Below are 25,980 nucleotides of genomic sequence, written 5' to 3' on the forward strand. Positions count from 1 at the left end.
GGACACTGATGAATACAGTGATGAATCTATCTATCTATCTATCTATCTATCTATCTATCGAGCTGAGACTTATTCAGTGACCAACTCATTGTTTATCCATCCATCCATCCATCCATCCATCCATCCATCCATCCATCCATCCATCCATCCATCCATCCATCCATCCATCCATCCATCCATCCATCCATCCATCCATCCATCCATCCATCCATCCATCCATCCATCCATCCATCCATCCATCCATCCATCTATCTATCTATCTATCTATCTATCTATCTATCTATCTATCTATCTATCTATCTATCTATCTATCGCAGCAGTATCTGCATTGAGTTTCAGAGGTAAAGGGGGGGGGGGGGGGTTAAAGGGGCAGTGGAATTCTTGAATCCTCAAATCCTGGAAGTGGGAGGTACAAAGAAAAAAAAACCTCCTTCATATTCCTTTCGAGGGGAAGAAACGCTGTTGTGATCGACAGAGAAAGCGCAAGACAAACACGAACATTTGCTGCAGAATTTTCGTATTCCGCGAGGCACTCATGTGAGTTTATGAATGAAAAATTCCCTAACAGCAAATACGTGGAAGTTTTCTCACGGTTCATCTACGCACCTGGACCAAAACCTTGTGTTTGTTTCATCTAGTTTAAACGTGACTCATTTTTGCCCTCGCTACTTTTGCAAAAACAGACGCGTTGGAAGAAATCTGGCTGGGTGTCTTGTTTTGATTCACTTCAGCGTGGGGCATTTTCTTCGGAGATCGCTTGTTGTGGAGTAATGCTTTACAAACCAAAATAACCCCAAGAAGAAGTCCACTTCAACACAACCCAGTGTTCAGAAAAACATCCAGAGGTGAGTGTTTTTAACTTTGGGAAGAACCTCAACATCTTTCGCGTAGGTCTGATGCTGTAACTTAGCGTTAATTTTTATTGATGTGAACGAGAACAGCCTAGAAAAGGGGCTACATAAATACTTGATATTTATCTTAAGACGCTTTTATATCCGCATATTTTGAAGAAACTTTTTTTTTTTTTTTGCAAAGACGTGTTAATTTGTGCTAATTTTATATAGAGGGATGGGTTTGTACAGAAGTATTCTTATAGCCTTTATATTTATATAGTAAGTTACCTCATATACATTACATAGCCTATGTATAGTTGTATTTTTTTTAAGTAAATCATTCTCATTTCCATTGTATTTGCACATTCATGAAGAGACAAACCTTGAATAGGTGCTCACAGCAGGAGTAGAATAAGAATGCTACATTGTGTTCCCTTAATTTGCATATCAATGAATATGAAAAGTGACCTATTTTGAGCTGTAAAACCCTAGGTGGCATTGTCTGTCCAGTGTTTGTCATGGATGTATTGTGTTCCTTGAGGAAACAAACCTTTCCAGGGTGATCTGTTTCTGTGTTAATGATAAATCAGGAGGTTTTTGTGTCACAACTGAGCTGATGTTCCCTTACTAACTTTTGTTGTCGACTTGAAGGGGTAAGATACATTCAATGATTCAGTCAAAACATTTTAGTCAAGAAACCATTAATAATGAGTCAGTCCCTTATGTTATTGGGGCCACTTTCTGATCAAGAGTGAATCATTGAATTGCTTATCTAACATGTGTCAGCATCTCTGAGGATGACTACTTCGTTTCAGAGATGATTCATAAATTAAACTGATATTTTCAAAACCGCAACCCCCCTCCTCTAGGAGCCCATCTTGACTTATTGTGGCACTCGTGCTGAGTTACAGCCGAATCTCACTGTCGACTGTGTCAACTGGAGTCCATCCAAATTGAATGTGTAATATTGGATGCGCTGAAAGACAAGCTGCATCCATGCACCTGGTCAGTAGGCTTCTGAATCACCCGCTGTGACCGGTTTCCTCGTGGTAATCTTCTCAGTATCACTTTCAGCATAACTGGATATTCACTGCATGCAGCTGAAGCTTTAGAGTTTTAGATATTCCCTCACATTGGCGTTATGAAACTTCACTGCAGCGCACACTTACGTTATTTTCATTTTTGGGGGTTTTTGGTTTGCATCAGGCAAGGGAGGTGTGGATAGGAAGGGAAATGGGAAAATAATTCACTTGGATTTCCTTCCCTAATCTATGCAATTACAGGTGTAAAGCCTGATAACTACCCAGGCGGTCGAGAGCAGGGGGTTGCTCTGGGTTGGTGGGGTCCTGGGGTGGATTGCATGACTATCTCCCAAAACAAACACAGAGTCGAGGAATGTCATGCATGGATGCAGCAGCATAGCAATTAAGGGTCCGGGCTGGACTCTCAGGGGGGTAGGGAACAGAGCAAATCCCAACCTTTAATTATCACAATGGGCTTTTCAAATGCTTCTCTTGCATTACTGTGGAGAGCTCTGAAAGGACTGCTGGTTTCAATGCTGTTTTCCACTATTGATAGTGATAGTTGAGTATAAGTTTCTTCATTTGCCTTTATCCGTTTAGAAGATGCTTCCATGAGAGAATAGTACATGTATCAAGTAAAGAATTTACTCCAGGCTTATTTTGGGCCAAATATAAAACAAATTAAAACTATTTATCATTTTAGTGTAATTTTTTTAAATATATCATTTTATTATCTGTTTTATTTGCAGTTTATGTATTTAACATTTCAATTTATTTGCTAATCTGTAATGTGCATGCATTCTTTTTTTTAAATGTTTTAAACATTTTGTTTTTAGTTTTAGTTTTTCTTACAAATGCACGTTTTAAAGTCAGGAAAAAGAAGCTTCCATTCATATTTGGCTTTTTTTTCTCAGAATTGTGATTTATAAATACTTATCATACTTATAAACTGGCAGTTCTTCGCAATTTAGTTTACATCCCACAATTCTGACTTTCTACCAATTGCAAGTTTAAACATGTAAACCAGAATTGTGATATAAACTCGTAATTCTGAGGAAAAAAGTCAGAATTGTGAGAAACTCACAATTGCAAGGAGAATTGGAAGAAAGTCACAATGACCTTTTTTTTATTTGTTACTTGGCAAGTTTCCATACATTAGAGAGTAGTAGAGCTGATTCTTTCTTTTTTTGTGGTGGTGGTGGTGGTGGTAAAATTGGAAATGGCTTGTTTCCTGGACATCAAGTATGAAAAAGCACAAGCAATGAAGCGTGATTGCAAAATCCTTCAGACTGCTGGTAGAACTATGTAACGTGTAAGCTATTATCCCTCTAGAACTTCACACATTTTTTAATACTGTTTCGTGACTGTTGTTGCAAAACACTTTTATAGCTTAGCCAATAACATTTCTTTGAATCTCGCCAGCCTGCCGCAGTTTCATCTGTGAAAAGTACCACATTCTCATCAGTTTAAGAGATTCTTAAATTTGACTACTTTGACATGGTTATGGACAGCGCTTGTGAGGTAAATGAACTGCGTTTATGGCCTTACCATAAACCTGCTGCACACTAGCATTTAGGATTTTTTATTCAGGGTCGCCACCCACCGCAGAGCGACAATCTCTTCATGTAGCCAAGAGGTCGCACTTCAGCTGAATTACTTTGGCATGAAGTCTGTACGACAGCTCTCAGTAATGGACGAACATCCCTCGTTTATCATTCTAATTAGGTGATCACAATTAAGACGATGGGATGTTGTGGTACTTTAACTCCAGATGAAAACGGATCACGGTCGAGTATTTTAAACGCACTTGGGCAAGACCGAGCCATGCAACGAAGGTGCTAATGCCGCCACGCTGCAAATCTATCAGTTGAAACAGCTTTGTCTTTGTTTGCATTCACTAATACTCTAATTTCCCACACTCTTATAGTAATGAGAGCAGAACATATGGCATCAAGTAGTTTTGTATCAGATTGTGGGTAGAGTTGAAGGTGCGAGAGCAAATGGTTTGCAGTGCGATTATTGGAGGAGGGGATACAAAAACAACCGCCAGATTACGGGTCTTTTGTTGGGAAACGTTTGGCAGGGATGGAGGCGTGACTGGGATCCCAAGGAAAGCCAAGTGTCAAGTGGCCAGTCTTAGGGGGGCATAGCATTAACAGATGTGTTTCACACCACCGGGATGGCCTCTCTACACCTACTCAGGGGGCAGCTGCTGTCGGGTGAGGGGTCGAGGGGTTTGGGGCCTCTGTTGGCTTCATTCTTGTACGGGAAAACCATGTTTAAATTAGTTTTGGATTTGTGATGTTTTCTTGACTCAGAGTTACGGACTTACGTAGGCTTGTAGCTTTTCCTAAAGGGAGACTCCACTTTTTTTGGGAAATTTTACAACTCCCTGAGGGTTAAACTGTCGAGTTTTACCGATTTCGAATCCATTCAGCCGATTTTGATATTTAGAAGAATATCTGTAACCAGACAGTTTCTGGTCTCATTGACTACCATATATTTTTTCCTACACTGGAAGTCAATGAGACCAGAAACGGTCTAGTTACTGGTATTCTTCTAAATATCAGAAAATCGGCTGAATGGATTCGAAAATGGTCAAACTCAACTGTTTAACTCTGAGGGAGTTGTAAAATGAGCCTATTTCCAAAAAAAAAAAAAAAAAAAAAGTGGAGTATCCCTTTAAAGGTAAATTCACATTTCATGTCAAAGAATGCTTATTGCATTGAAATACGGATAATTGTTTTTAATTTTTCATCTGCTGGTGTGGTCAATTGATGCGTAAACAGTTGTCAATGCTAATCAAACTTAATATTTAATAGCAATGAAGCAGCCTTAGAAGTCAAATTAATGACTTCCAGATGGACTTTATGGCCAGGTGACGTATTATTTCAGTGAATGAGAGGGGTCTGGTCTTTGTAAGCAGAGCGTTTGGTGGCTCTTTGATATAGTTATAAGTGGAAATTTACAATAGTGTTCAAACTACAAGTTGTTGAAAGAAGTCGCTTATGCTTACAAAGACTGCATTATGTAGTCCTTCTGGATGGTAAATCATAATTTGTGATGTGATGTGTGTTCAAGTGGTTTTGGTCAGAATAAAATGGGTCTATACACAAAATTAAGAGTAAAGCCTGCATATTAGATATTTATGTAAGTTTTAGCATTACAGTGAATTAGTGGACATGGAGTTTTATTGTGCAAGACTGTTGCCACAGTCTGCTAGATGAATAGTGTTTTCTAGTGAACTTTTGTAAGCTAAAGTCACACAAACTTAAATGAGCAGTTAGCATTTACCATTACTTTTTTAACTAATAAAAATTTGATTGCTAGGCTTATTTAATTAACATGTCCCCAAAATTAAAGTTTCTCAGTGGTATTTACATTGTGTTGGTGTACATATGCACTCAACTCCTAAAGATCATTCCAACTTTCCAAATCTAATCATATCTAGGAACCTGAATAAGAGACTTCGGGGCGGGCCAGTATACTCAAGGTTCCAAAAGAGAACCATCATTTTGATTTCCTTGAACCTTTCAGTGAACAGTTCTGTTCTTTCATAGAACCCCTTTTTTCCAGTGGAAAGGTTCCATGAATGTTAAAGGTCTTTCATTGAGTCATAGATGCCAATAAACCTTTATTTAATAGAACCTTTATTTTTAACCAACCAGAACTCTCCAACATAGTTAGTTAACGGAAATGTTTTCAAAAAAGACAGATCATTCCTTTGAAAAGTTTGTTTTTTACTTATTACCATGCAAACCATATTAGACTATTTCCTGTACACATTCTCTTTCCCTTTTTTTTGGCAGGTAGCTCTATGCTGCTGGTGTTGATGGCCCAGCGCTGCCCACAGCTGTGTGAATGAGCTGTTTCGGCCCACCCTCTTCGTCCAGCTGCCGTGGCATGACTTCTCTCAGGATGATGAAGTCATGGCATTTGCTTCTCCTGTGGGTTGTTCTAGCTCACCTCCCCTTGGCCCACTCACGTCCCGCGGTAACCGAACAAGGTACGTTTTTCCTTTTCTAGTGTTCACTTCCAGGATGTGCTTAATCGAAGGTGGTGCAAAATCGAACTAATGGATGAAAGCAGCATCTTTACTTGTGTGATTAAAGGATGAACACAGTTATGAATCATCTCTTACAATAGGCTCCACCTCATGTAGCAGCAGAGTTCTGCTCACGGCTCTGTTTTTTGATGTAGAGCTGGAACTCATTAGGGTCTGGTGTGCTCTAGGACTACAGATGCTTTTCCTTTATGCGTCCATGGAGCTTTGGGGTCTTTCACTCTTTCTCGAAACCTTAAGCCCGGAACACGCCGAGCCGACGGCCGGCCGTCTGGCAGATTTTGTGCGTCGGCCAACTAAGTTTCCTCGGTGTGATCTCACGGTTCCTTGCCGTTGGCTGAAAATAGTCCTCGTCGGCTTTGTTTCGCCCGATTCGACATGTTGAATCGGCGTCGGGCCGTTGGGGAAAGAGAGAACTCTGATTGGCTGTTCAGCTAAGTGAAAGAGTCAGTGCACAAGAATAAAAGCAAAACAGCAAACAAAGAAGTCAAAACGGTAAAGATAGAAGGCTGTTCTTATGTTGCGTCTTCTTACGTGAGTGTTCCTCGGCGAATATTTCAATATTAACATGAGCGGAGTGGAATAGAGAAAGTGTTCAGCAGGATTGATATTCTAAACGGTAAGCACGCGCTGCTTTGTTTACGTTATGTGTATCTGCAGCCGGCAGCGTCAGTTTTCCTTTTTGAATGACGAATATAGACTAATATATCTGCAAAAATAGACAGTTGGCTCATTAAACGCAGGCGCAGAACGCACATTCTAGCTGACAGTCGGTTGCGGTTCTCTCGGTGTGTTCAAGTGCAGCTTTTTACCTCGACGAGAGCGAACGAGAGGCGACAACACAGTCGGTTTTCATCAGCGCTAGTAGGGATGGGACGGTATGAAAATTTCATTTCACGATTATAGTGTCCAAAATAATCGCGATTATCAATATTATCACGGTTTTGTTAAAAATTTATGAAAGTGCTCAAAAAGAACTGATGCTCACACTGAAAACATTTCAACAAGTTTTATAATTGAAAATCAACAAACAACAAATAAAACAAGCCTCTCTATGCAGTTTTTTTAAGCAAGATTCTATTCTATGGCATTTGCTTCTTTATAATGACCGTCGTCAATAGCAACACATTATTACACACACCGCGCACATCCATTTCACAACGGACGCGCGCTCTTGTTTCATTCAAATACAACTTGCCGTCTTGCGTCTCCGGTTTTTGATTGTATTGCAAAAATGAAATCAGAGTTGATTTATTGTTTACAGAGTTTGATAATATTGGTGAGATATATCTTGTCTGGACGATTGTTTTACAAAATGAATTCATAAATAGGTAAGATTTAAAACATTAGCTAATCTCATTATCAATTCAATATGTCCCCGTAATTATGTGGTAAAAATAAAATCGGTTTAATACGTGATGTATCTATACTTTACTATCCCTTAAAATATCACTCTTAATAATAGTCTTGTTTGAAGTTGTTCGTTCGTCTTTGGCTCAAATCCACTTGCTACAAACTTTTCTTCGCGGAAGCTTCACGTCTATTTCAAGTGAGTGACATAAAATGTTTCAACTCAAAACAACATTTCGTGCCCAATTGTTTCCCAGACGTAGTTTTGGTATTGAGGTCAAAGTTAACTTGCCTTGCGTTCGGGTGATGATCACACGAGACGACTCGGCAGATTTGAAGTGTTTCTATTGCAGTGACTTTTTGTTCGGCAGACAAGGTGACCATCCTCGATCAAGTTTCCCTCAGGACTTTTGTAAAACCCAAAATATGACCACACCTCAGATTTGGTCCTTTTAAAAGGCTGAAAAATCTCCTGAGCACGGTCACTGCCTTCCACCATTCCTTCTCGAATAGTAATTTAAAAAAATATTACGTGCTGCGCGCCTGCGTCAGACTGGCCGACAGGATTCAGTGAGTTATTAAAATCGTGATAATCAAACACGGTTTTAATGATAATTACATTTTAAACGATAATACTAACCGTCAGTACATTTTATCACGGTTTATCGTGAAACCGGTTATCGTCCCATCCCTAAGCGCTAGTTCGTTGGCGTCGGCTTGGTGTGTTCTGGGCTTTAGAGGTTCAAATGGATCATGGTAGAATGTGCAGCAGTGCAAAGAATCCATAACTTGCTTAAAGTTTTTTACATTTATACTGTCATCTAAGGCCCTGTTAACACCTGGTATTAAAATGCAGTTTACACCTGGTGTTTTAATCCATCTCTTTTGTCCACTTTCAACCACTTCTGTCCTGATTTCTTTGAGTTAAGGGTCTATGGGCGGGTAAATGCATGCATCTTTCGATAATGGATCGATGGATGAAATAAGCTCACACAATTTAGATATTAACACGACCGGAGAAAACAGGAAATCATACGGGGAGCATTAGCTTTCATTTCTTCTCTGACAGCCACAAGACCAGCCGAACGCTGTGAGCGTGTGTGTGTGTTAGAAATCAGGAATGTTGAGCGAACATTGCGCTTGGTACGCTTTTCGTCTTCATACCAAATTTGCGTCTCCAGCCGACAAAGTTTAATTCATGTTAAATCGTAATGGTTACGCATTAAGTCAGTTGGCGGAGAGTAGGCGTCTTTTGCAGCTGTTCGAATGTATTTGGCCACATGAGCGTTTACACTATGAAAGAAATCCGGTTGGATTCGTTTTCGACTACTTCTGGAAAGTCAACATTTTAGATCCCATTTACACCTGTGTTTAGCATCACACACTTGTCATCCAATCGACCAAAACACATAATACCTGTGTTCACGGGGCCCAATGCTCACTTAAAGTTAATCGAATGAATCAAACAATTTATTAACATCGTTAAATGTTATCTTTAGCAAATCTCAAAATGAATATCCATTTTCCCACTGTGCATTATGTTGATGCCTGAATTTACTTTACGTTTTTTTAGTATACATCGAAACATTGTTAAATTGTATTCAAATGTCTATTGTCGGCCATATCATGAAAATTATCATGAATTTGAATACGTCAATCATCCCAATAGTTGTGAAATGAAGTGGTTTGATAATTTGCTTTAACCTTTCAGTGTAATTAAGGGGAATGGTCAGAATTGTTGATGTGATTGCCTGACACCAACACACTACAGTCTCAATTGTCTACATGCTTATTGATGCATGTTTGCATACAAGTCGACAGTGTCCATTCACAGTTGCTTAACACACTAATATGTTGTACTAAGTTGTGGGCCGCAGAGCTCATCTGCATGTGAAAACAGCCATCGCAAATATCCTGTTGCTGCATAAACTCTTGGTCCATTGTTTGTGAGCTGTGATCGAACCGTCTGTTTGCCTTCTTGCCTGAATTGAGTTGTTGTAGTAACTCGGTTCCCAACAGTATTACTAGCCAGGCAGGAAATCCCAGCAGCAATCCATCCAGACTAGGACTTCCTCTATTGATTCCCAGCCAAGTCCTGAGCTTAGCAGCAATCCTGGCTGATGCAGAGAGACGGGACAGCTTTAAGGATTCGAGGATTGTTTTATTGAAGCTTTGCTTCATTAAAAGGGTTGTAATGATCCAAAATTAGACGACTTTTGGGCTTTTAAAGATGTCATTGGATGAATAATGAGGTGATGACAGATGTTGTTCACTTCAGCCTGTACTGACTGACCAAGACAAATGGGTCAGGCCTCCGCCTCCCTCTGGAAAAAAAACACACATTCTCTTCGGTTCTCCAAGAAGCCAGTTCGGAGCGGTCTAAATCTGAGCGCACAGATGTGCGTTGGTACAGCTTGCGATGAAATCATGCTTGTGTTTTTGGGTCTTACAGACTGGGACAAATGACATAGGGACAAATCATGATTCTTTCTGCTTTGTGGAATTTCTTCCATAAACAAAATGTGCTTCTAATTTGACAGTTTCCCCATTCGGCCATATAGGTGGTGCGCTCCTCCTCCTGTTATCGACTGCTTCCAATTTGACCAGAGGAATGGTTTGAATTCCCGCATAATACCAAATTTATTCACTGTTTTATGTGCAAAAAGCCCCTTTTAGGCGAAGCTTGTGCAATAGCATTGTAAGATAATTGATTCTGACTTAACATTCACTACATTAGCCTTTGTAAAAGGCTAAAATTGTCTCGTTTTTAAATCCCAAAAATGGGTCTGTTCTTAAATGGTTGTGGTGATCAGAGGAAAAAAAAAAACAATATCAGTACATAAAAAATCATACATGGCATCTAAAAACAGTACTACCCAGACTACATTAAATACCAGTTCACTTGATGAAACCATTGAAATTCAAGAGTAAGTTGAAAACAACTCTCTCAGTCATATAGTCATATGGCCGATAAATGTTTATGGTGACATTGATATTTTTATAGATTTTTTTTTTTTTTTTTTCAAGTTTCCACTTGAAGCAAATCCAGTCTATGAAGTGTTTACGAATGGTAGACTCCTAAAAATATCTTCGCTGGATTAATTGCAACAATAACAACAGCCAGACGTTTAGACATCAAAAGGCATGCTGGGAGTTGTCAACCCCTTTAACTCCAGTTATATGTGCTGTTTTTCTTGTAAATCTGTGGTTTAATGTGTGTGTCCTGTTTCTGCTCTTGTAAGGGATTGGAATGATTGAAAATAAAGTGAATGGAAGTATATGCGATAAGACATCAGTCCTCATTTCAAGTCCAGTCATCTCCCCCAGCCGCTACTTTTCCTGCTTTTTTTTTTTTTGTTAAATTGGGCTGAAACGAAAGTTGATCCCACCCCCCTCTCGTCCCGTTTCCTTGCTGGGATTAAGGGGCCTGTGATCCAGGAAATACCTCCAGTTGGCTCAAGTGAGATCTCCATGACAACTAGCCGAGGAACCTGCTGTTACAGGCTCTTCTCTGTCTCTCCAAACTAACTCTCTTTCCCCCTCCATCTCTTACGGATCCGCTCGCATTGTCAAGAAACTTTGTGGAGGACAAAAGGGAAGGATTAGTTTGTTTGACAATTAAGGTGACTTAAGGTTGGTGGGGGGTCTCTTTGAATGGGAACTACCATTTGCTCTGGCGTCAGGGTTTTTATTTTTGGCTTTTGTTTGTATGTACTGAAACTCAGTCTTAATAAGTGTAGTGGGTCACCGGAGGTTAATCTTTAAACAGTTTCATTTTTAACCTCAGAACTTCCCAATCTTTTGTAAAGGAAGTGCATTTCTAAAGTGCATTTATTGTAAAGGAGTGCATTTCTTTCTGACAGGATTGTTTTTTTTTATTCAAAGTGTTTGAGCAGAGTGCAGTATTGAATTGGTGGGTGAGATGGGTGAATCTCACGATAAAGACCCTGGGACATAAAAAAAAAAGTTTATTTAAAAAAAATAATATTTAAGACTATTTGGATAATTTGTATTGGCAGTTTTTTGGCAGAGCTTTTTTTTTTCCGTGGGAAAATGTCCTTCATTTTCATATCAAAATATTCTCTTAATTTTCAGATATTTAACTTTTTTTTGTAAAACTGTCATTCGTTTAAAAAATATATGATTATCTTTTATTTTTATTATAAAACAGCATGATTAAATGTTAAATGCAGAAGAACAAATACTATCTGTACTTTGCATTCTTATTGTAAATCATGATATCAGTCAAAAGAAAGATATTGTTATTTTGGCATAACTGGAATTTGCTTAATTGAAATGTGCTAAATAGTCATGAAAATGTCATAATGCAAAAAAAAAAAAAGGGTAATTTTAGGTTAAAATATCCCCCAGATGTGGTCTTGATTTTCTATTTCCGGATATCTGGCTTGCATACATTTTTAATCTTTTTTTGACTTTGTGGCATCAGCTTTGATTTTTAAAGCATTCCTTGTGTAGTTTTCTTTCTCAATAGTGCTTTACAAACTCATCTTTTTGTTAGTCATGGCCCTTATTTAAGTTTAGTGGTTCTTCAGTTTCCTTTGGACCCGCGTTGCCGATTTTGCTCCAGTTCCCCCTTTGCCAAACATTCCTGGTCTTCTGTTCCGCCACTAGTTCGAACAGAGGTGAAAATGAAGCTGTACACGTTGTTCCTTGGTGCTTGGCTCAAGACGAGACCTCATGTAGTCCTAGGGGTCATCTGGATGAGAGACCACGCTGCATTGCTGAATGGAGACCACGTGGGTGAACAGGGGCCAGCTGGAGATCGGGTTAGTAAAGCCGACAGACTCTGGGCTTTACTCCTGCACTGTTCAGAGCTTTCTGGGCAACCACTCTGCCTATTTCATCATTAATGTGAGAGAAACGTCTTGTAAGAGCTTAGAGATGATGAACTTTTATATATATATATATATATCGAAGAAACAATTTTCTGTGAAAATGACACATTTTGTTATTTTTGAGGGGTATGGCTGATGGTGTATTTTTGGTGTCCTTCACCGTTTGTGCTATGGACATGAATGATATCTCAAATGATGTGGCTTGTGGAAGAAAGTAGTTCTGTTACTTTTCTAAGCAAATGAACAAGAAAACAAGTTTGAAAACATTTAATTTGCTTTTTGATGTTGTATTGTTTTCATAGATGAGCAACTGAGGCTTTTAGAGGTCTTTTCTCCCTGTTCTGCTGTGGAGACGGCTCCCTAGATTGTGTGTGCGTCTGTGATTCGAGTGTGTGCATGGATCTGGAGCGGAGCCTGCAGTGACTCATGCACTCTCACTGTCCGGCGCTCTGTGAAGGGCGGATGCGTTTATTCCGTTCACTAACCTGATCAATCAAGACTACAAAATGTGGCACAGTATTGTGAATAAAAAATTAAAAGCGTTTCAAACTTCGCCTTTCTTAATCTGCTGCTATCTCTGCTCCCTGACCAGAATTCTTGTACAGAGACAGACAAATAAATCAGTGTTTTACTGAAATTTTGACGTCTGAAATTGCTCATGGTGAACGGCTAAATGAATGTATTCTCTGACACGCATTCTGTCGACTTTGTCACAGGTCACGCAGTACCGTCTTCCGAGGATGAGGACGACGATGAGTCATCGTCAGAAGAGAACAAGCCGTCAAGTAGCCAGGAGCTCTTACGTAAGCATGCGCTCTCTTTTTTTTCAGGAAGACAATCCAATTATTAAATGTTTGTTGTTTTGTTAAATACCATATTTTCGATTTAGCGATGGCACCTCACTGGGCTCAGCCTGAAAAGATGGAAAAAAAGCTTCATGCCGTTCCGGCCAGCAGAACGGTGAAATTCCGATGTCAAGCCGAGGGAAACCCAACTCCGAAACTACGCTGGCTCAAGAATGGAAAAGAGTTCAAAAGAGACCAGCGCATCGGGGGCTACAAGGTACGTTTGCACATGAGAGCACTTCAGTAGCTGACTTCTGTTGTGATATCACTGTTATGTAGGACATACAACCCTCATTTACTCTGCACCTGAGCCGAGAGAAGGAAAGCTGAAACCTCAGCTCACAATAGGCCGAAATCACAGCCTGAATCTCGACACCCTGGAACCCGACACCTGAATACACACACCCTGATTTAAACGTGCAGGCAACATGAGAGGTCTGGTTACGAGCTGATAGCTGTAGTGATAATTAGGGCTTTGTGATATACTGAATATGCACAAAATATTTGATTATTTTGCTGCCAGTTTCGACATTCAAGATTGTTCCATCAGCCATTTCCAACTAAGGATACAGAAAATTACGTGTGAATATTATTCTTCATGAATAATCCCTCCCAACCATTCTTTCACAAATTGAGCCTGATCTTGACATTGTCATCCTGGAATATTGCCATGATGTGTGTTCCTACAATGTTTAAGAAATGAAAAGCTACATGATCCATCAATTAGGGTTGCGAAACAAACATGCAATTATTCAATCATTGACTCTTAAGCATTTTCAATTTAATCCAAACAGCGACTTTCTTTTATCTGGGCTGTGTATATATTCAAAATAAACATTTTATGAATCTATTTTAAGTAGAGCCAGACCTATATATCGGCCGGCCGATATTAGGCATTTTCCAAACTATCGGTATCGGCAGTTATAATGGCCGATAAATGAATATTTCAAAAATAAAAACGGACGAAACACGCTTGAACCATGTCATGAGTGTTGGAGTTGTATAGTTTGTCCAACAGAGGGCACTCTACACAGTCCCTCTTGGCAACACTCGTTGAGTTGGTCACGAGACATACATTGCTTGAATAACAATTAAAAGAACATCCGCATTAGTTCTCTTAACTCAAAAAAGCATGACAAAATTTGTGACTATCATGTCCAGTTTTGGTGCTGTTAAATAAGCCGAGAGTGAAGCGGAATTAGCTAGTAATAGTAACGTTACGTTGTTACAGTATAGTTGACTGACTGTCCTTTTAACTTTTGACAATGCGACGTGAAGTGTTTCTTTAATAGCGCGTGACAGTTATAGCAATAAGATGTATCATCTCTCCTAGGCCTGTTATATTGAAAATGTAAGTTTTACAATTTGCAGTATGACGTAATCCATTGCTAAATTATGGCTCATCATAGACTAGCTAACCACAAAGCTAGCTAATGCCACTATCATCAGTCTGTTCTGTTGTGACGATAAAAGAAACAAGTTTCTTTTTAAAATGCATTATTATATTATTTTAGTTAAAACTCATAAATAACTAATGTTAGGGAAATCTGTTAATGTTTTGTTGCGCGTTTCTGAAATAATAATAATAAAAAACAAATATCGGCCGATATATCGGAATATCGGATTTTAAAGGGATACTCCACTTTTTTTTAGGAAATAGGCTCATTTTACAACTCCCCCAGAGTTAAACAGTCGAGTTTTACCGTTTTCGAATCCATTCAGCCGATTTCCGTATATTTGGAAGAATATCAGTAACCAGACGGTTTCTGGTCTCAATGACTTACATAGTATATTTTTTTCCTACTATGGAAGTCAATGAGACCAGAAACTGTCTGGTTACTGATATTGTTCTAAATATCCGAAAATCGGCTGAATGGATTCGAAAACGGTAAAACTCAACTGTTTAACTCTGCGGGAGTGGTAAAATGAAAATGATTTCCAAAATAAGTGGAGTATCCGTTTAAAACCACCAAATATTTGTATCGGTATCGGCCTTCAAAATCCTTTATCGGTCGGGCTCTAATTTTAAGTAATAGTATTTTTTTCCATTCTCAGCTGCGGGAACACATGTGGACCATAATCATGGAGTCTGTGGTGCCCTCAGACAAGGGCAACTACACATGCCTGGTGGAGAATGAATACGGAAGCATCAATCACACCTATCAGCTGGATGTAGTGGGTCAGTCACGTCTCAGTCTCGACCAGTGGCAGTCCAAGAATAAATGAAGAGTTCAGATGCAAAAGCCTCTAAGTGCCATTTGAAATTTTCTTCTAAAATGATCATTTTTATCAAGCTTGTATATTTAAGTTCAGTAATTTCACTTAAATGGCAATGAAGATTATCTATTAATTGTGAAATTACTGAACTTAAATATACAAGCTTGATTAAATGCCATTTGAAATTTTCTTCTAAAATGACCATTTTTGAGGCTTTTGCATCTGAACTCTTCAAATATTGCAATTAAATTCAAGCCTCACAAACCCCCCTTGTGTATATTGCAGAGCGATCACCTCACAGGCCCATCCTCTATGCTGGTCTCCCTGCAAACCGAACGGCTGTGGTTGGCAGTGACGTAGAGTTTGTATGCAAGGTTTTCAGCGATCCCCAGCCTCACATCCAGTGGCTCAAACACATATTGGTGAACGGAAGTCAACGGGGACCTGATGGACTCCCTTACGTACGCGTCCTAAAGGTAAAGGTTCAACAATGAAATGCAGCCAATTTGCTCAAGTCCGACTTGTGTGCAGCGGTTTCGTATAAGAGATCCACACATATTAGGTTGTGCTGGATTGGGACTGGATGTCATGAATTTGGTCTCTTGTTGTCTCCAGCACTCGGGGGTCAATAGCTCGGACACCCAGGTGCTGACTCTCTACAATATCACAGAAGAAGAGGGCGGCGAGTATATATGCAAAGTGTCCAATTATATAGGAGAAGCCAATCAGTCAGCCTGGTTAACTGTCCTTAGACAAGGTAACTTGATCACAGGCTAGTCTGAAATGATCTCTGTAGAGGTTTTTGCTTTGGGTTTCTCTCATGCTTTGGGTTTTCCTATTCAATAATGCCATGGAAACTTCCAGTTGACCCAAACAATGGCAATAATTCCTTGGCTATGGATTGGGTCTTACTGGAGAGACTCTCCATGTGGCTTGCCTGATGTAGGTGGAGGTAGACTGGTGGTGATGGTGCTGGGCAGTGATATTTGCTCTCTCTACAGGTGATGGAAAGGTTTCAGGTGGCTTTCTGAGCTTTGGGAGCATCTAACTGGTTTTTAAAACAACCAGAAACAACAACTCCCCAAGCTCAATGTGGTCCCGCTTCCTCCTCCTTTCCCCTCACGTCTTGGGCCTCGGGTCTGCTTTTCTCGTTCTCTTCCAGACGGCTGGCCTCAACACCACCGACAAGGAGATGGAGGTGCTCCAGTTGAGGAATGTGTCCTTTGAGGATGCTGGGGAGTATACTTGCTTGGCGGGCAATTCTATCGGGATCTCCCATCATTCAGCATGGTTGACCGTTGTCAAAGGTATCCGGCGACTCTTTCCTGTCCTCTCAAGACCTTCCCTTCTCGTCCATAATTCCCAACAGTGTCCATTTGTTTGTGTCAATTGCCAGTTTCAGGTGAACCACATTTAAGTCGAAGAGCATTTACTCAGCTGTCACTTTAGCCGGTGTATCTTTTGCACCGCTGACAAAGGGCGAGGTGTTTTATGGGAACGTGTGTAACCGTCCACAGGTGCAAAACCACCCATGCGCGGCACCAGCATGACTAGTAGACCAAACATTTGGATTTTAGTGACATCTTCCCCTATTGAAGTATTATCTTACTAAGATTCCCTTAGTAGGTTTTACTTCCCATTGACCTGGCAAATGACACCAGTTATGGCACTGTGTTTCACCTCCTCTAAATTCCTTGTTTTCTCACTCTGTCCTGCTATCTTTGTTGTTTTAATGAGCGGTTAGTGCACACCAAGTCACCTTTACTCTGATTAAATCAGTTATGTTCATTCTGAGAGTAAGCAGACTATGATATGAGAATATCTAGGAAGCTATTTTGGTGTTCTAAGGCTGCATCCTAACTGTGATTGAACCTCATAAGTAGCATATTTGGTAAACTCAATATAGGCTATGACTTCTTGCGCCCCCACAAATTTGCTATCACTTGCAATTTTTAGAGCTTGAGATGACAACGTATATTCATTATAAAATTCTTTCACAGTTTTATTAATTAAAGCCCAAGACTTTTTTAATTTACTGAGTTTTCCAGGTCTAGTAATCGCACTTTTAAGATTAGCCTACGTATCAAGACCGTGGGAACCCTGGTTCTTCGAAGGGAATACTTTTTTATTTTGAGTGGGTTAATTAAAATAAGTAATATCTTTCATTTTTGTTGTTGTTTGGGCTTATTTTAAGTCATCTTGAGGTTTGCTGAGGGCCACCGGTTGAGAACCTCTGCTCTAATAGGCATTAAAATAAATAGCACATGAAAAAAATATTGGCTAAAATAGTCAATTGAACTATTTTTATTCATATTTTTTTTTAGCAGTGATTGAAAGATCAACGTATTTATAACATTTTCCTCAACGTGTGCACCATCTGGGATTATTTATTTTTACCAAGCTAGTCGCAATGCATAATGGGATTGCCTTCTTTGGAAAGAATACATGTGATGCAGCCTTAGAATTCATCAAAAATGAGTTATCTTATAATGCAGCATAATCTTTTAACCACCATTGTGTGTGGAGCATGATTATGATGCCTTAAAATGCCATATGGGTAACAGTATTTTGGAACATCTTTATCATTTTATTGACTATAATCTGAGTTAATTGTGACTAGGTGCGCGTTATCAATGCATCATTAAAATATATGAAGTTGTTAATGATCAAGCACCACAAACATTTGGTTCCTCATCTTCTGGAGACTTTGTTTTATTTCAACCATTGCATAATATTGCAGAACAGCTCAAATCTATAGATACGATGCTTTAATTTAATAACAACCCATCAGGTGTAGTTATGTGTCTCTTTGGCCTCCCAGGACAGTTTGGCCAGGATGTTTCCATTTCATACTTGTGCATGGGACGACTGCAGCCCCATGCCGGTGGAGAATGTGGGATGAAATACTACTCCACAAAGGAGCTATTATGTGGCAACAAAGGGAGCTTGTGCTCTCTTCTCGGTGCCAATAGTGTCAAATGCACTGGTTGAAATAAAACAGAGCTCGGTGTGTGTATGTGTGGATACGTGTGCGTGTGTGCCTGTCACCAGCATCTACCAGTGTGTGTCAGTCCAAAGCACTGTTTAATGCTGTAGTAGACACAGTCACAGAGGTGTTTTTGATGTCAGTTGAAACTGTATAAGAGTATTCAACCTTATTAATGCTGTTTCTATGCCAACCATCACTATCATTTACTTTTTTTTTTTACTTTTTCAGAAAAAATATTTCTTAATAGCAACAGCCCGATAAATATTTAAAACCCCATAGCTCATTCTTCAGTAGAGGTATAAATCTAGTTTTGGTTACTGACCTTAGCGTTGTGTTTGCCCCATAAGCACCCATCGCTCCCTCTGCAGTTCCCAGTCAGTCCTACCTGGAGGTGTTGATCTACTGCGTGGGATTCTTCCTCATCTTCCTCATGGTAGGAATCGCCACCATCGTCAAAGTCCGCAGCTCCTCCAAGAAGAGCGACTTCAACAGCCAGCTGGCCGTCCATAAGCTGGCCAAAAGCATTCCTCTCCGCAGACAGGTAACGGATAAGGGCTTTGACGTACCGGTATCTTAAAGAAAGACCCTTGTGTCCATCTTAAAGGGTTAGTTCACCCAAAAATGAAAATTCTGTCAGTATTTACTCACCCTCATGTTGTTCCAACCCCGTAAGACCTTCGTTCATCTTCGGAACACAAATTAAGATATTTAAGATATTAAGATCGCTCCTGCATACAGTCCATAGGCTTCTTGAGGGACTGGCTCTTGCTGTCCTCGAAAAGTCATTAAAGACATCGTTAAAATAGTCCAAGTGACTACAGGGGCTCAATCTTAAGTTTATCAAACGACGAGAACACTTTTGTGCGCAAAAAAACAACAAAAATAACGACTTTATTTCAACTATTCGTTTATTTCTCCCTCTGCGCGAGTCAGGTTACTAGTTTAATAGCTTAAGCTTCTGTTATTGTACGTCACACGCATCACACACACATATGACCAGCGTCGGCCAATAGTGAGCCTACGTGTGACGTAGCTCTACGCAATCACACTACGTTAACTGACTTACAGGCTCATGGAGAAGGAAGTGAATAGTTGAAATAAAGTCGTTATTTTTGTTGTTTTTTTGCGCACAAAAGTGTTCTCGTCGTTTGATAAACTAAAGATTGAGCCCCTGTAGTCACTTGGACTATTTTAACGATGTCTTTAATGACTTTTCGAGGACAGCAAGAGCCAGTCCCTCAAGAAGCCTATGGACTGTATGCAGGAGCGATCTTAATATCTTAAATATCTTAATTTGTGTTCCCGAAGATGAACGAAGGTCTTACGGGGTTGGAACAACATGAGGGTGAGTAAATACTGACAGAATTTTCATTTTTGGGTGAACTAACCCTTTAAGGCCTTAAAAAAACACTTGTTCTGCTTCCTCCACCTACAGGTGTCGGTGGAATCCAGTTCGTCTCTGAACTCTGGTGTGATGTTGGTCCGTCCTTCACGACTCTCCTCCAGCGGGACCCCCATGCTCTCAGGGGTCTCTGAGTACGAGCTGCCCCAGGACCCGTGCTGGGAGGTGCCCCGAGAGAGGTACGACCACAACTTCTCTCACTTCATTTTCTGTGTACGAGGGTCAACTTAGAAATCATTTTGAAATTTTGTTCATCTGTATGTTTGTTACAGGCTAGTACTTGGGAAACCTCTGGGAGAGGGCTGCTTTGGTCTGGTGGTGATGGGTGAAGCCATTGGAGTGGACAAGGACAAGCCCAACCGAATAACTAAAGTCGCTGTGAAGATGCTGAAATGTATGTGGTTTTGCAAATTAACAGCCTAAAATAAACCATGAAATGGTTTGATGAAGATTCTGAGGGATGTGACTAATTTTTGATAGTGTTACAAAAAACTCTTACATTTACTTTGAAGAAGGGACCAGAATATATTGCTCTGCAAAAAAAGTGTTTTGTTGTTCTTTTTTCTGTAAAAATTCTTTAAAAAAGAAAAAAAAAAAAAGTTAAATTTACTTTGTTTTACTTTATTACTTTGACAAAATTCTGTACATTTTCTTTATACTCTTACTTTGAAATATATCTTTAAGTTAATTGTTCATACACCATTGGCAAATTGTTTTATATTTGTATTATTTATTTTATATATCCAGAATAATATTTTTTCTAAAATAATCAAATTTATTTATTTATTTTAATACTAATAACATTTTTAATAATTAGGGCTGTGCAAAGATTAAGTGCGATTAATCGCATCGAAATTAAAAGTTTGTTTACATAATACATTATATTTGTGTGTGCTGTGTATAATTAGTTTGTATATATAAATTCACTCACATGCATGTATATATATAAGAAAATGTGTAATTCATTCATAAAATATTTATATATAATATAGATTATGTATTTAAATATATGAAGAGTTTAGATGCAAAAGCCTCTAAATGCCATTTGAAATTTTCTTCTTTAATGATGATTTTTATCAAACTTGTATATTTAAGTTCAGTAATTTCCCTTAAATGGCAATGATAATTACCTATTAATTGTTATTAAAGTGAAAGTAATGAAATAAAATATACAAGTTTGATAAAAATCATCATTAAAGAAGAAAATTTCAAATGGCATTTAGAGGCTTTTGCATCTGAACTCTTCATATATACAGTATTTACATGCAAATAATTCTTAAATACATGCATGCATATGTATTTATATACAAAATAATTATACACAACACACATATATTATGTAAACACACACTTTTATTTCGGATGCTACTAATCTTTGCACAGCCCTATTAATAATATAATACAATATATTCTCTTTAATTTAAAGTTTAAGGCCCATTTGAATTTATAGCAATAATAATAACTATAACTATATAAGCATCCAGATCAACAAAGAACATTATTCTGTTTATTATAAGCACGCTGCAATTTTAAAAGCTCGAGCTCTTTAAAGCAGGATGGATTCTGGTGGTTGTCAATGCTTTTGTCGTTCACCAGCTTAAAAAAAAACTTTCTGAAAGTGATTTCGACAATATTGTTTTTCTGCGCTCTTATCGTTATAATTGTTGTGTGAACTTATTAGACAATCTTTAGAACTATGGGCCAGTTGCTCAAAGGTAAACTGATCGGATTTTGGTTATCGGATTGGATCAAATCTCAATGGGTTGTTCAAAAGGGAAAGAAAGATTCTGAAATCAGATTAGATCAGGGAATCCAATCCTAGTTTTAATCTGGATCAAACCTTCAGTTTGTGTTGTTCAAAACTTGTCAGTGGGATTTGGATAACTTTGATCCAAAAAAGCAGGATTATCCTGATCCCAACAGGGGGTAGGATTTCAAGGTGGATTTCAGTAGTAAAACTTTAAAATTGGTCAAAAAAAAAATGTATATACTTTTATTTATATTTTGCACTTGACTTGTGTAACCGTTGTAGCAGTGTGATAAAGTAGACATAGGCTAACAATTAAGCTATTCAGTATAGTAAAGTAAAAATAATATAAAAATGATCTTGTCCCCATTTGTGTTTTGTCTCTAAATAAGAAACACTTACAGTGACCCCATGTTGGCTCTTCTACCTGTTCTTTACATAGCTGGTATCCCACATGTTGTCCCATTTAGAGCACTGGTAATCTGGATTTGGTAATCTTGGAAACTGTGTATCTGGTTCAGGGTGATCCAGTCCAATGTTGCTTTGAAAAACCGGCATAAAAGTAAAACGGATTGCCTGATCCTGGATAGGAAAAAATCATTTTAATCCAGATTAAATGTTTTGAACAACTGGCCCAATATTATAGTTATCATCGTTGGTGTGAATGGACCTTGAGTTATTTATATCCTGGAAAATCAGACAAAAATACTGATTAAGATAAGGACTTTTGTGACACAATATTGAATGACACATTATTTATCAGATGTTTACTTGTGTAGAACCAGACCTCATCAACATATGGCATGTTTTTATTAGCTGACGCCACTGAGAAGGACCTGTCGGACCTCATCTCAGAGATGGAGATGATGAAGATGATTGGAAAACACAAAAACATCATCAACCTGCTCGGAGCTTGTACCCAGGATGGTAAGCGCCCATCTGAGGATTCTTACAATCATGTGGCATTTGAAGATGCTGGAACATCTAAACATCTCCTTCTTCCAGGCCCTCTTTATGTCATTGTGGAATACGCATCTAAAGGAAACCTGCGGGAATACCTGCGTGCCCGCCGACCGCTTGGCATGGAGTACTGTTACAATCCTGACCAGGTTTCTGTCGAGAGCATGTCTATTAAAGACTTGGTCTCCTGTGCCTACCAGGTGGCTCGTGGCATGGAGTACCTGGCATCCAAAAAGGTATTGTCACATTATGTGTTCTTTTTTTTAATAAAATAACGCTTTCGATTCATAATCTCTTCAAAGAATGGGCTAAAATCAATATTTTGGTCTTTGTGCACTCCTCAACAGTGTATCCATAGAGACTTGGCAGCACGCAATGTACTTGTAACAGAGGATAATGTAATGAAGATAGCAGACTTTGGTCTGGCCCGGGACATTCATCACATAGATTACTACAAGAAGACTACAAATGTAAGCAGTCAGTTCTTCAAACTGTATAGTTTCTAGTCCAAATATTCAATTTATGACAAGTGAACATCTTTATCTCTTCTTCAGGGCCGGCTGCCCGTCAAATGGATGGCACCTGAGGCTTTGTTTGACAGGATTTACACACATCAAAGTGACGTGTAAGATGGTTGATTTGTTTTCCATTTAATCCTCACATCAGTGCTTTCACTTCCTAAAAGTTCTGTTTCTTGGTTATGTTTTGGTACTGATGAAGTGCTCTCGGGTTTGTAGGTGGTCTTTTGGGGTCCTTCTGTGGGAGATCTTCACTCTGGGCGGCTCGCCGTATCCCGGAGTCCCTGTGGAAGAGCTCTTCAAGCTCCTGCGAGAAGGTCATCGCATGGACAGACCCTCCGCCTGCACTCAGGAGCTGTACGGCCCTTTCACATATTTTAATTAGTTATTAAGGCCGTGTGTCCACCAAAGCATTTTTTTTCCCAGAGGCTTTAACACTGAACTAATTTTTTATTGGTCGCTGAGAGTTGAATGTTCAATTTTGGGTGAAAGGCAGTGTTACTTTTCATCACTGTCACTTTTTTACCCAGCCGTCCAATCACAGTGGAGGAGGGGCGGGACGAATACTACACCAACCACCACATTTAGCTTGTACATCAGCAGCAAACAGTGGAACAAAATCATTGAAAACAAGAACCTAATTTAAAGCAAATACGATGACTTTATATTCAGAAACAAACGATTTTTGAAATCGGATACTTGTAACATTTCCGTATATATTCAGTATCAGAACTGAAAACGCTAGAAGAGCGCCGGCTAAAAACGCTCACGGCCTAAAAGATGCCTCTTCATTTTATTAAATAGAATCTTTAAAAATGGCATTAACAAAAAATGTAACCTTTCGTATTAATATTATATAATTTATTTGTTTGTTTTTATAATGATAATAATAATTTTTCCCACTCTTGGTTACCTTAGTAGAAATTAAAACTTTTATTTTGGAATAAAATGGCTCGTTCAGATATTTTAATTTGCAACTAAAAATGCTTCTGAATTTAATTAAATAAAAACTTTTTAAAGGTTCTATTAAAATGTAATTCACAGGGAAATAGACAATTTAATTGATTTATTTTAATATTTATTTATTTTAGTAGCAATGTTATTATTAAGATAAATACATAAATGTTTTATTATTAAAATAAATATGAAGTGAAACTGATTATTATTATTATTAATAAAATAATTAAGTTTTAATTATATGATTATATTTCAAAATGTATTAATATTATTATTTGAATGAATAAATCTTTTTAAAAAAATGTGGCGCATGCATTTTCAAGTCAAGTTTATTTTTTCCAATTTTTATACCTCTTTGGTAACACTTTACTTGAAGGGGTGTGCATAAGACTGACGTGACACCTTATAGTCATGAGATGACATGTCTTGAATATGAAGTAGGGTTTGTGCATGTTTATTACAACTGTCATTAAGTGTCCTTCGCTCAATAATGACATTTTTAATCCAAATATGACATAGTTTATGTCTTTGTTATAACATCTTGATATAAACCATAACATCATAACCTGTCAGTGTCTTTGTCATGACAACTTGACATAAAATGAAGTTAAACTGTCATGTGGTTGGCTTTGACATTGGCTGTTATAAATGCGTCATGAGTATTTTTTGTGACCTCAACTACAGTGGTACTTAAAAAGTTATAATGGCTTCATGACAGCCAATGTCAAAACCAACCACTTGACAGTTTAATGTTATGTTAACCAATAAAGCTAGGTGGTTTATAAAGTTTGATAATCAATCTGCTATGTCATGTTTATGACATGTTGTGTTGACTTAGTAATGTCAAGTTGTCATGACAAAGACACTGACAGGTTATGATGTATTGGTTTATGTCAAGGTGTCATCTCAAACTATGTCATATTTGCATTAAAAATGTCATAACTGAGCGAATGACACTTAATGACAGTTGTCATAAACATGCATTAAACTTCCTTCATATTCCTAACATATATGAAGGTGTCATGTCAGTCTTATGCACACCCCTTCAAGTAAAGTGTTACCTTCTTGGGAATGAAATGCACTGTTTGCCATACAATCTAATAAGAATTTTTTTTTTTTTTTTGTTCAGATACCTGATGATGAAAGACTGCTGGCATGCGGTTCCCACGCATAGGCCAACTTTTAAACAGCTGGTAGAAGACCTAGATCGCACCCTGTCCATGATGTCCAATCAGGTAAGCTAGTTAAAGTCAGCATCCTACTCAAAATGTACCCTCTCAAGTAACTGATTTTAAAATACGGCAACTTTAAGGCTTTGGCTCAAAATTGAAGCATCCTATACGTGCAAACTTGGATGACAACGTTCACTGTTCTCATTCCAGTGCATTATGGGAATTACTTATTAACGTATGCGTTTCCCTTCAGGAGTATCTGGACCTCTGTGTGCCCCTGGAGCCCATGTACTCTCAGGTCATCCTAAACGAACGAAGTTCCACCTGCTCCTCCGAGCCGGACTCTGTCTTCTTGAGAGAGTCTGAACCTGAAGAGCCATGCATCCCCCCAATAGTTCCCCCACAACAAACTGTTCGGTCCTTCAAAAAACGCTGACAGTAGGGAACACCTGGACCTCAAATTTCACAGAGGATCTCTTTATTTCTCTGCTTCCTTTGACTCATAAACTCTGCAGGCTCAGAGACTGAGGAGTTCAGCCTGGGCCGTCCTAGCACAGAAACGCAAGCGGGAGGAACCGACTCTCAAAATCAAGACTGATCAAAACAGAGAGGCTTGTGTGGGGAACTAGCAAACATTTTGTCCTTCAGAGGGATTGATCCTCACAAATAAGATGTTCAAAAAGCAACGAAGATGCTTTTCTTTTGAAAGAAAAGTAATTGAAGTGTTACCCATTAGAGTATGCTGGCTATGTAAATGTGGTTCAATTGTACAAATATGGAATTATATGAACACTATTGTTTTATATTACTATTATAATAATTATTATTTTTGTATGAGCTTATTATCCTTTTTTTTTTGTTCAAGAAACCTGATCCGCAACACCGTGTCCTAACCAGCTGCATTTTGTCACTTGATTCTATTTCTATTCTATAGCCCCGCCCACAATTAAATCTCATTGGTCCAAAATCATCCAACAAATAACATAATAATTTAACAGAAGTGTGTCATTTGTGACTCAACTTACGCCATTTGTAAGTTCAGGTTCCCT

The 25,980-nt window shown here is 38.6% G+C and overlaps 1 protein-coding gene across 2 annotated transcripts in view; it reads left to right on the plus strand.

Moving 5' to 3' along the window:
• Positions 1 to 442: 442 nt before the first annotated feature.
• Positions 443 to 25,980, plus strand: part of fgfr1b (fibroblast growth factor receptor 1b) — a 26,322-nt gene continuing 784 nt past the window's right edge. Inside the window, exons 1-17 of one of the 2 annotated variants that reach the window (XM_089126118.1) lie at positions 443 to 845; positions 5,665 to 5,861; positions 12,841 to 12,927; positions 13,014 to 13,186; positions 15,025 to 15,148; positions 15,472 to 15,662; positions 15,802 to 15,943; positions 18,523 to 18,716; positions 19,611 to 19,756; positions 19,850 to 19,971; positions 22,141 to 22,251; positions 22,330 to 22,520; positions 22,632 to 22,754; positions 22,839 to 22,909; positions 23,022 to 23,159; positions 24,889 to 24,994; positions 25,185 to 25,980. The exon at positions 25,185 to 25,980 is cut by the window's right edge and continues 784 nt beyond it. In XM_089126118.1, coding sequence (XP_088982244.1) covers positions 5,717 to 5,861; positions 12,841 to 12,927; positions 13,014 to 13,186; positions 15,025 to 15,148; positions 15,472 to 15,662; positions 15,802 to 15,943; positions 18,523 to 18,716; positions 19,611 to 19,756; positions 19,850 to 19,971; positions 22,141 to 22,251; positions 22,330 to 22,520; positions 22,632 to 22,754; positions 22,839 to 22,909; positions 23,022 to 23,159; positions 24,889 to 24,994; positions 25,185 to 25,367 — 2,247 coding nt within the window. In that variant the 5' untranslated portion in view covers positions 443 to 845; positions 5,665 to 5,716 and the 3' untranslated portion in view covers positions 25,368 to 25,980. Of the gene's footprint in view, positions 846 to 5,664; positions 5,862 to 12,840; positions 12,928 to 13,013; positions 13,187 to 15,024; positions 15,149 to 15,471; positions 15,663 to 15,801; positions 15,944 to 16,348; positions 16,494 to 18,522; positions 18,717 to 19,610; positions 19,757 to 19,849; positions 19,972 to 22,140; positions 22,252 to 22,329; positions 22,521 to 22,631; positions 22,755 to 22,838; positions 22,910 to 23,021; positions 23,160 to 24,888; positions 24,995 to 25,184 lie in introns of both variants that reach the window. The other variant, XM_089126117.1, reaches the window with a different exon arrangement.

The sequence above is a fragment of the Pimephales promelas genome, chromosome 23 (genome assembly GCF_988280905.1).
Source record: "Pimephales promelas chromosome 23, fPimPro1.hap1.1, whole genome shotgun sequence".
Taxonomy (NCBI): domain Eukaryota; kingdom Metazoa; phylum Chordata; class Actinopteri; order Cypriniformes; family Leuciscidae; genus Pimephales; species Pimephales promelas.